Consider the following 11401-nt stretch of genomic DNA (forward strand, 5'->3'; position numbering starts at 1 on the left):
TAAGAGGAGTTCGGGAATAGACCCTCACCTTAGCAATAGAAAAGTGTTGTCTATGAACTCCAGCTGCTCAAATAGACTCCATATCTGAAATCAGATCGAAATTCTGAGTCAGAACGCCTTTCGAACGGTCGAAAACGGAACTGGTCAAGGTTTTCGGAAAAGTCAACCCGCTGGTCAAAGTCAACCCGGTCAAGCTTTGACCAGAAATCGATTTGACTAAACCGACCGGTTTACCCTAACCGAACCGAAATCAATTTAAACCGGCTAACCGATCGGTTAACCGCGTCAACCGAGTTGACTCACTGAGTTGACTCGGCCGAGTTGACCGAGTCGCCGGTGAGTCACCGGTGTCGGTCACCGGCGGCGACGGCAGTTATTCCGGCGGCGGGGGACGGTGGTCCGGCGGTGGCGACGTTTTCCGGCGGCTGCGCGTGAGGTACACGCGCGCACAGAGACAAACTTCCGGAGGCGCGTGAGGGCTCATCCGGGCTCCGATTGCGGTGCGGTCGGCGGCTACGGTTTCGTCTCGACGAGAGGAACACGATGGTGGTCTTGGATTCACAAGATTCATCACGGTTAGAAAGTTATTGTCGAATTACTAAACGGACGAAACTTAACTCAAAACATGGCAGTTTCCGGTTACCTTGAGCTGCGGTTGATGGTGATGACGAACTTGACGACGTCCTGGCGTGTGGTGGTTCCGGCGACGAGCTCAGGTGAGCTTTCTTCCTTCCTCTTCTTCCTCTCTCTCTCTTTCTCTCTCTCTCTTTCTCTTTCTCTTTCTTTCTTTCTTTCTTTCTTTCTTTTTTTTCTCTTTTAAAGAAAGACAAAATGGCCTTTGGGGATAGTTTGGGGTTGGGGTCATTACAACTCTCCCCCACTTACAAGAAATTCGTCCCCGAATTCAAGTCATAAGCTGACATGCCCAATGTTATCGTAGCAAAACCTCCAAAACCTCGAATACTAATCCTCGCTCGGCCTTTCGGGTCTCCTCCTGAGTCTTATCTCCCTCCCAACGAACTCAGACAAACACGGTCGACATTCCCCGAACTGTTTTCTCTTGATGATCCAAAATCTTCAATAGATGGTAAAGTCCATAAAATCTTTATGAACTCACTTGACGTCAACTGCAAAATAATTATAGCGCCTTCTCAACTTTTGCAATGCTGTCATATGAACCAAGTCCTAGAAGGCTGATATACTGCTGATAAAGTAACTGCAAGCAACTAATCCAATCCACTCCAGTGCAGGATACAATTCCATGTGTCTCGGTTTAAGCTCCTTTATCTTCTGAGTCTTAGGCTCCTCTTGAAATGTCCTTAATTTCAGGTATATTAGGTGCCCATATGTAGCTCCAAATCCTTACGGCGCTTAGCTGCATAAATCTTTTGACGTCATGGGCTTCCGAAAGCCAATCCTTGAGTATGTCCTTTGCTCTACTGTCTCTTGAACCATTAATAGTTCTAACTCATATTGCTCCCCCACTTTGGTCCAACAAAGTGGTATACTATAAGGTCTACCATAAATAACCCTCATATAATATTTTCTTTTATACTCAAAAGATAGCTGTCGATGTAGGCAAACTCTGGTATAGGTAGATGCTTTCTGAAATTCCATCCCACGCAATCTTTGAACATATCCTTTAAGTTCTGAGAAGTCCTCTCTGACTGACAATATGTCAACGGGTGATAAGATGTACTCATATGATCTTTGTCCCAAGTGCCTTCCGAAAGGCTCTCTGAAATGTAGATGTGAACTTCGATTCCCAATCTGATACAATTTTGACATCCATGAAACTTCCCAAACTCAATAATGTAGGTCTGCTCCAATTGATTAGCCCTGATTATCTTCTTAATTACTTAGGAAATGGGCTGACTTGGTAAGTCTATCCATGACTACCCATGTGGCATCCTTTCCACATATGGTGATTTAAAATCCAATAACAATGTCCATAATCACCATGCCTCATTTCTACTCCAGCAAAAGCAAGCTCAAAAATAACATGATAGATGACTGATCCTCTGTTATTGCCATATAACATGTCTGGCACCGCGACGTAATGTAGTTACAAACATCTTCATACTACACCAATTATAGTTAACTCTTCATATCTTTGTACCCTTTGGTCTTCCCGATGGGTAGAGAAACACGAGTGATATGTTTGTTGTAAGATTCCTTTTCTTAACAACTTATCGTCCAACACACAAACTCGGTTTCGGTACAAGTATATCCTGCTCAGAACTGTATGATATCCAATACTCCCAATCTCGATCTGTTCACCCAATCCATAATGCTAACTTGTGCTTGTGTATCCTCCATAGCAAAACTGCCTGCTCCAAAGTCCCAAGGACATCTGTCTCTCCATTGATAGTAATGGCACCCAACCTGAGACTAGCAAATCTCCAACTCATGAACCTTCTTGGTTCCTGAGATACAGCTCATACGCCTACCCAAGGCATTTATCACCTGGTTGTCTTTACCAGATAGTATGCGATATCCAGACTATAGCCTGCTACAAACTCAATCCAATTGCACTGTCCAAGTACGAGTTTTAATGAATGAAGATAAATTTCATATTCTAATGATCCCAAAGAATCTGAACTTCATTCCCATACAATTATGGTTTCCAAACTATAACGCAACTACCACTGCAGCCACTCCGAATCATGGATAGGGTAGTGGGTCTCGTGAGCTCTCAACTGATGCGATGCACATGCAATGACCTGATCCTTATGCATCAATACACAATCCATAAATGCTCAACATGCTCCATCTACTACAAAAATAAATCAAAGGGGTCATCGATGAGTACAATCGCGCACTTGTCCAAGTGGTCACGAATGACATCATTTACAAGCTTCATGAATGCTATCGGTGCATTTGTCGACCCAAAATGGTATCACCAAAAATCATAATATCCATAACGGAAATCCGTATTCCGTACATAATCCTCAGCTATAATAATCTGATGGTATCCTGATGCCAAGACAACCTTCGGGAACCATGATCCTCCATGCAGCTCATCCAAAATTCATCAATACGATGGTTACCATGTTCAAGTCTATGTAGTCGATACAAAGCTTGAAACTCCCATCTTTCTTCCTTACAAACAATGATGATGTTCCCCACGGTAAAGTACTTGGTCTGATAAAACCCTTGTCTGATGAAACTTTAATATGCTCTTCCAACTTGGTCATCTCCGCTGGCGCTAATCAGTATAGAACTTGTGAAACCGGTGATGTCCGTGGTTCCAAATCAATCGCAAGAGTGTATCATCTGTCTGGTGGTGACCCTTCCTAAGGCCACAAAAAAAAATCCTCACACTCTGCAATAATCAGAAGATCATGCAGCTCATACTGTCCATCATCCTTAACTATTGAAATGGTCGCCAAAAATCTTTCTGCTCATATGTCCTATAACTCCTCAATATGTAGCATACATGCAGTAAAACTATGCTCCGTTCCAGGAATCTGAACTCTTGCCCTCATGCAATCCAACACTACCTGATGTCGTAACAGCCAATCCATCCCATGAATGATATCATAAAAACATAGCTCCATCTCTGACGAGTCTCCAAATAACTCGACTCCTCCAAGAATAACTGGTACGCCGCATTGAATATAAATAGCTCTCAACATCCTATGTCAGCTGTCCGAACTGACACATCTCTGAAACGATCAACAATGCCAAAAACTGGCAAACATACCAAAGTGTAACTCCAACACCCACACAATGCAAGCTGCTGCACCCCAATTCAAAAGCGATCTCCACGAGTTCACAAAACAAATATATCTCCAAAATAGTCAATATACTCGTACACACAACAACACATGCCAACCAATGGCTCATACCACACACCACATAATCTCCAGTAACAAAACTCGTGGAACGATTGCTTGAAGTGGGCTGGTGGCAGAAACGTCACATATCCACTCCTGGATAGGGTAACACACGCCCGTAGACGATTTATCGACACTTCCAGTCTACGGCTCAACCGGTCGACTAAAGTTGGCCGTGACCTCCATACAATCCGGCATACAGCAGTCCGACTCTGTATCCGTCTCCAAACAAAAACAATCCTAGCTAAGAATTTACATTAAGTGAAACAATCAATGTTGAATCCTCTAACCCCCTAGTTCCGGTTTATGCAAAGAATCTAAAACTAAACAAGCAATGATAGACTCGATTTCACACAGACGGAACACATTAGAAATAAATTATACTTATTCGAGGTCCTAAGGCGAATAAGAGGAGTTCGGGAATAGACCCTCACCTTAGCAATAGAAAAGTGTTGTCTATGAACTCCAGCTGCTCAAATAGACTCCATATCGGAAATCAGATCGAAATTCTGAGTCAGAACGCTTTTCGAACGGTCGAAAACGGAACTGGTCAAGGTTTTCGGAAAAGTCAACCCGCTGGTCAAAGTCAACCCGGTCAAGCTTTGACCAGAAATCGATTTGACTAAACCGACCGGTTTACCCTAACCGAACCGAAATCAATTTAAACCGGCTAACCGATCGGTTAACCGCGTCAACCGAGTTGACTCACTGAGTTGACTCGGCCGAGTTGACCGAGTCGCCGGCGAGTCACCGGTGTCGGTCACTGGCGGCGATGGCAGTTATTCCGGCGGCGGGGGACGGTGGTCCGGCGGTGGCGACGTTTTCCGGCGGCGGCGCGTGAGGTACACGCGTGCACAAAGACAAACTTCCGGAGGCGCGTGAGGGCTCATCCGGGCTCCGATTGCGGCGCGGTCGGCGGCTACGGCTTCGTCTCGACGAGAGGAACACGATGGTGGTTATTGTCGAATTACTAAACGGACGAAACTTAACTCAAAACATGGCAGTTTCCGGTTACCTTGAGCTGCGGTTGATGGTGATGACGAACTTGACGACGTCCTGGCGTGTGGTGGTTCCGGCGACGAGCTCAGGTGAGCTTTCTTCCTTCCTCTTCTTCCTCTCTCTCTTTCTCTCTCTCTTTCTCTTTCTCTTTCTTTCTTTCTTTCTTTCTTTTTTTCTTTTTTTTCTCTTTTAAAGAAAGACAAAATGGCCTTTGGGGATAGTTTGGGATTGGGGTCATTACAGCGATGTTTATGGAATGTGTATAAAAGACGAGTGAGTGAGATGAGATTAGAAGCGATCAAGAATGAAAAAAGGCATAGCCGGCTGAGAGACATACATGTTCTAGAATTCTTAAAGGATTAAGACTTGTTAAGACGTGTGTAACGAGTAAAAAGGTTTGAAGACTTGGATTTTGGGGTAGTTAGGAATAGGCCAGCCATGATTTACGTGTGTGTAGTCATGTAAACCTTATTGAACAAGACTGTTGAGTTTGTTCAAATAATTTCTAATAACTTATGTGTTGAAAAGCATGTTCCGTGGATATCCAAGTTCTAGGTATTTCACATAAGAATCTATTTTCTTTTTAATTTAACACATAGTATTAGGTAGTAGTAACGCGCAGAGTGAAATAGTTTAATAGATTATTTATTTTATGTTGTACTAAAGAATTTTTTGTACAGTTTTTTTATGGGGATGACCATTCATATATCCGTTCGGATTCAATTAATCAATTCGGATTTCGGATTTTTAGGGTTAGACATTTAAATCGTATTCGGATATTTACAAATTTTGGTTTGGATTTGGTTCGAATCATTGCGGGTTTGGTTCGGATTTAAGTTCGAATACTCATTTTAATAATGTATTTTTAACAAAAATCCAAATATACTTAATATTAAAATAAAATAATATAAAACGTAAAAGTTTGAATAATGTAAACCTAAATATTTTAATTTATATAAAAATTAGTACAATTTAAATATTTGGATGGAGAACAAATAAATGTTAAGCATTTTCTGTTATTTTTATATATTTACTTGTGACTATGTTGATAATTTTTAGGTATTTTCATATTTTTGAATATCTGATCGATATAAAATTTAAAATAATTAACATATTTAAATATATAATTGTGATTTAGATATTTTTAGTATCCAAAATATTTTATTTTGGATCAGATTCGGGTATGGTTATCTGGATATTACACTTTTAAATCGATTCGAGTAATTAATCACTTTTAGTTTGTGTTTAGTATTGCTTTCAAATCTTGTCCAGTTCGGTTCTTTGGATCCACATATTTTACCCAGACTTATTTTCTTCTACTAATAAAAAGTAAAATAAAATAAATGTAAAACAAATATTCTCAGTTTATTTAACATACATAATTATTGGACTATACTTTAAAAATACTAATAAAAATGGTTTAGAATGGTGTCCATATTTTTGGGTATGTTGCAAAATTTACGTAATCTAAAACCAATAACATGTATTTTCTTATAATGTGATCTATTCATCTAGCACCTGAATTATGTTTTTCAATCGATTTCACGAAATTCCTTTTCTTTTAAAACTTTTCTGATTTTTTATTTTTCTTGCAATCTGATTATGCTTTTAATTTTTGCTCTGATAGGAAAACTTCGTGAACAAAAACAATATTTGGCTTAAATAAAGATCTGACTTTGTGTGTGGTATTTTTACCTTAATTTCCTGAATTCATAACCAATTACAATTATTTATGAGAAATTCTCTTGGATAACCCTTTTTAGTTTATTTTCACAAAAAATAGAACTCAAGGAGAAAAATGACCAAATTTTTTTTTGTTAAAGGGTAAAATATGCATCTATACCCTTACGGTTAACTAATCTAGACGTAGGGTTTAGAGTTAAAGAGTAGACTTTGGGGATGAGGTTTCAAATTTTTAAAAATAAAAATTAAAAGTTAAAAATTTTAAAATTAAAAGTGGCTATTTTGGTCATTTTAGTTTTTGAGAACTATTTTTGTGACAAAAACTTAAAAATAGCTATTTGAGAAAATTACCCATTATTTATTGTCTTAGTGTACAGAAGCCTCAATCATTGCTAAGTTCGGCAAGATACAAAACTTTCAATTTCTAAAAACATTCTCATTCCATCATTTTAGTTGATGTGAATCTTAATCATTTTTTAATTTCTTTCTTTTAAAATGATATTATTTAGTAGTTGTACATAGAGAAATTCAGTTCACTAATACAAAGGTTAAAAATGCGAAAAACTGAAAATGAGCTGATTAAAAACAAATTAGTGTGAACACATTAAATTGTATGTGGTAGAATTAAAAAAAAAAAAATATATGCATGCATTAATTGTTAAATGGATGTGAGGCCGACATGTATACTCAAATTGAAATTGATGTGAGACTGACACATGTTCAATGTAGTGTGAAATCATTAAATGATAATTCTTTTCTTTTAATATACGAGGAATAATTAAGGCGCATTGAAAACAATTATGGACATATTCTCTCTCGTTGCAATTCTAAATTTGATACTTGGGTTAAATAATTTACGGAGACTGGGAAGAAGACCCTCTGCAGCCTACAAGGATTAAATAATTACTTCGGTCATGGAGATAATTATTAAGCAAGTTGTCAACTGAAAAGAATATGTCATTTATTAACATGGATTACAATATGGCTCAAAACATATGTTTTGTAACAACTAGAAGAATTGGTCATGGCGGCTTCTTCTTCCGGTATTGGATGGAAGTCAACAAGGCCTCAAGTTTTCATCAATTTCCGGGGACAAGAGCTACGCAGAGGCTTCATTGGCTTCCTCGAGCCGGCCTTGAAAAACGAAAACATTAACGTTTTCATAGACGAGCTGGAGCTGAGAGGGAGGGATCTACAGAACCTGTTCGTGAGAATCAAAGAGTCGAAAATTACGCTAGTGATATTCTCCAAGGACTACGCCAATTCGGAATGGTGCTTGGATGAGCTGGCAAAGATCAAAGAATGTATGGATCTTGGCAATCTTTATGTGATTCCCATCTTTTACAAGATAGAACCTTCCGTTGTTAAACATCTTCAAGGTTACTTTGGAGAAAGTTTTATGAATCTACAGAGCAGATATACACACGATCTGGATAGAACCCGGAAATGGGAGGAAGCTTTAGCATCTGTTCCCCAAAAGTTTGGTTTGCCATTTCCAGAAAACAGGTTCTCCTCCCCTTTCTTCTGTCTTTATTAAATTAATATCTTATATCCTGAATCAAAGTTCAAATTTGTCTTGAAACTGTTATGTCAATTGTCAAACTAGAAAGGCAAGCTAATTAATAACATGTACGATTAGCCCCAAGTAGTTGTCGTTCGGGTTTCAGTCTAACAATTCAAGTCGTAAACTGATTACTAATTGATATTACCCACAAGTTGGTTGTCAGATGAATGATATATTATCACGACAAGCTGAAAACATTATTAATTCTAATATAAGAGGTTGAACTAAATGTATGGTTCAAGGCATCTTTACAAACATCAGGGTCAGAAAACAACTAACCAAAACTCACTTTTCGTCTAAAAAAGCCTCTTACGGCTGCTTCTTTATCTTCTTTTTGTTCTTCTAATGTTGTGGGATTCGTGAACCACTCTTGTCTTATGATAGTGACAGGACAGATTGGGATTTTATAAAGTCAATAGTCGTGGAGGTTAAGAGAGTGCTTGAGCATATAGAAGGAAATTCAAATCAAAGAGGGCAGCCCCAAGCTATTCAAGTACAACAGCCGGACGTAAATTTCCAGCGTGCCATGTTCAGTGTAAGACAACTCAAGATAAGCGGCTCTCACAATGCAAGATATTGGATCTTTGAGTCTATATACGAGCCACCAAAGTAAGAATTTTCTTACGAGTTCATACTATATACAATTTTCGACAACGTAACATCCATGTCTTGATCAGATCTTTAATTTCCTTATTAGCCTATTAATTACTACTATACATATTATACCAGAAAAAATTAGATCTCCTTGTGCTTAAGACCACCTTTTTAACCTACATTTGAGGGAAACTTTAATATAAATTCTAGGCGATTATTCTATGCGCGCTGCCCGGAATCAATTGACCAAAATAAATTGGGCAAATCTCCAAAATAGCACATTTCTAAGTTTATATCACAAAAATAGCACTCAAAAACTAAAATGACCAAAATAGCATTTTATCTTTTGAAAATTTTAATTTTTTTATTTTTCAAAATTTGAAATCTTATCACCAAAACCTCATTTCTCAACTCTAAACTCTAAACCCTAAACCCTAAACCCTAAACAAACCCTAAATCCTAAACCCCACCCTTTAACTCTAAACCCTAAGTTTGTGACTTTTGATAAAACATTAAGTGCTATTTTTGTGACTTTTGACCTTGAGTGCTAGTTTGGGAACAAAAACTTGATTTAGTGCTATTTTTGTCTTTTTCTCAAATAAATATTGTGATCAGTCATATTCCGAAAAACTAAAATTAGTTTTTGACACAAATGAAAAATAATTAATTTAAAAAATAAAAATAAAAATAAAAGGGATATACCGTTAAATTTTAGTGAAATTATATATAGTTGTTTTTATTTTCATACCATGTATATATGTTGCTATGCCTTTGTACAATGTGAAATCATTTTCTTATAGAGAACCTGATAATCGTTAAATTATGCTAGTGAGGCGGCCATTGAAGTTGCAAAGATGAAAAGATGTTATTATCTGGAAGTATGCGGAAAGTTCGACACCAAAGAACTGATATATGGGACAAGATACGAGGTGGTCTTTGTAGTCAGAGTAGAGGATACAATGACAAGATGGAACAATCCGGCAACAGCGCAACTAATGGTACCCGATAACAGCCTGCAAGAGCGGGAATTTCAGTTTATTGATCTCATAAAAAACGAGTGGATTGAAATTCAGGCGGGAGTTTTCGATGCACAGCCGCATAAAGAGAAGATCGCTTTCTTTTTGTATCAGCACCAGTCTAACATTCGGATGACGGGGCTTCTGGTTAAAGGTGCTATAATTCGTCCTGTGGAGTAAGCAAGGGCCGATGCAACCACACCCATAAGTGTAAAACTCTATACGAGACATTTGATCCCATGAAAATATTTCCTTCATTATATTTTTCTCTTTTCTGAAGGACCAAGTCAATGCCTTCATACTAAAAATATTGATGCCACTCTTCATTGTCTTTTCTATTCCCCACCCCTCTCACAATAATAAAAAGTGAAAATTGGCAAAATGAGACACTTGTTTGTGAAACTTAGGATTTAGAACTATAAGTTTCTGTATATTATTAATGAATAAGTGTTCCCTTTATATAGAGGTTACAAGAGAGATAAATGTAAATACAATAATATGAAATATTACAAATCATAAACATAAACGAATTAGGAAATATGCAAGTTGTAGCCGCCTCTCTCTCCTCTCCAAGTCTCGAGGCCGCCTCTCTCTCTCTAGGGTTGGGCCGTCTTTCTCTCTAAGCGTATGGGCCGGTTATGGACCGGGCCGGTTATGAACATCCACCAATTGATTTATAACACTCCCCCTTGGATGCCATAACCATACAGGGATTGTAATACGATTAATGTTGCCTCATTAAAACCTTATCAGGAAAACCCAGTGGGACAAAACCATGATGAAGGAAAAAGAGTACAACACGTACTACCCCCCCTGATGTGAACCTCAGTGGAGGTCCTTCAGCCTACGCATCCCAATCTGATGCGTGAGCTTCCTGAACGTGAAGGTAGGAAGTGCCTTAGTGAATAAGTCAGCTGAATTGTCACTGGATCGTACTTGGACGACCTGGACCTCACCGGCTTTCTGAAGCTCGTGAGTAAAGAAGAACTTAGGCAATATGTACTTCGTCCTATCACCTTTTATGTAACCGTTCTTGAGCTGAGCAATGCACGCAGCATTGTCCTCATACATCACGGTTGGCTTTTTGCACTCGGCCATCCCGCAATCTGCTCAGACGTGTTGGGTCATCGACCTCAACCAAACACACTCGCGGCTGGCCTCATGTATGGCCAAGATTTCGGAGTGATTAGATGAAGTGGCCGCGATGGTTTGTTTCATGGAACGCCATGATATGGCATACCTCCATGTGTAAAGACATATCCTGTCTGTGATCGAGCTTGATGTGGATCTGATAAATTACCAGCATCAGCAAAGCCAACTAAACCATCTTTGTTATGGTTAGTATAATATAGACCCAAGTCTTTCGTTCCTTGCAGGTAAAGAAGAACATGTTTGATCCCATTATAATGCCTCTAGGTCAGACAGGAGCTAAACCTAGATAGTAGGTTCACGGCAAAGCTTATATCAGGCCGTGTGTGAGTTGCCAAGTACATTAAAGCTCCTATGGCACTGAGATATGGCATTTCGCGACCTAAGTCATCTTCATCGTCCATCTTTGGACGGAATGGGTCAGTGTCCAGGCCGAGAGACCTCACGACCATGGGACTGGTCAGAGAATGGCAATCGACCATATTGAATCTCTTTAGTACCTTTTCAGTGTATGTCATTTGATGCACAAGGATCCCATCATTTATGTACTCAAGTTA

The 11401-nt window shown here is 38.8% G+C and overlaps 1 protein-coding gene across 2 annotated transcripts; it reads left to right on the forward strand.

The window, feature by feature from the left end:
* Window positions 1-7516: 7516 nt before the first annotated feature.
* LOC106304720 (protein PHLOEM PROTEIN 2-LIKE A8-like) lies at window positions 7517-9979 on the forward strand. Of its 2 annotated transcripts, none has more exons than XM_013741114.1 (3): window positions 7517-8027; window positions 8470-8694; window positions 9509-9979. In XM_013741114.1, exons 1-3 carry the CDS (start codon window positions 7546-7548, stop codon window positions 9873-9875), a joined length of 1074 nt encoding a protein of 357 aa, XP_013596568.1. In that variant the 5' UTR covers window positions 7517-7545; the 3' UTR covers window positions 9876-9979. The 2 variants fall into 2 exon arrangements, with proteins under 2 accessions (XP_013596568.1, XP_013596569.1); XM_013741115.1 differs by having other exon boundaries at window positions 8476-8694.
* The last annotated feature ends 1422 nt before the right edge of the window (window positions 9980-11401 follow it).

Source organism: Brassica oleracea, chromosome C7 (assembly GCF_000695525.1).
Source record: "Brassica oleracea var. oleracea cultivar TO1000 chromosome C7, BOL, whole genome shotgun sequence".
NCBI lineage: Eukaryota > Viridiplantae > Streptophyta > Magnoliopsida > Brassicales > Brassicaceae > Brassica > Brassica oleracea.

Excerpts from the sequence above, each read along its gene's own strand:
- LOC106304720 (XM_013741114.1), top strand. The coding sequence starts at position 7,546 with ATGGCGGCTTCTTCTTCCGGTATTGGATGGAAGTCAACAAGGCCTCAA. Across the intron at positions 8,028-8,469 it reads TTGCCATTTCCAGAAAACAG|TGACAGGACAGATTGGGATT; the intron begins GTTCTCCTCCCC and ends GTCTTATGATAG. Across the intron at positions 8,695-9,508 it reads TCTATATACGAGCCACCAAA|TGAGGCGGCCATTGAAGTTG; the intron begins GTAAGAATTTTC and ends AAATTATGCTAG.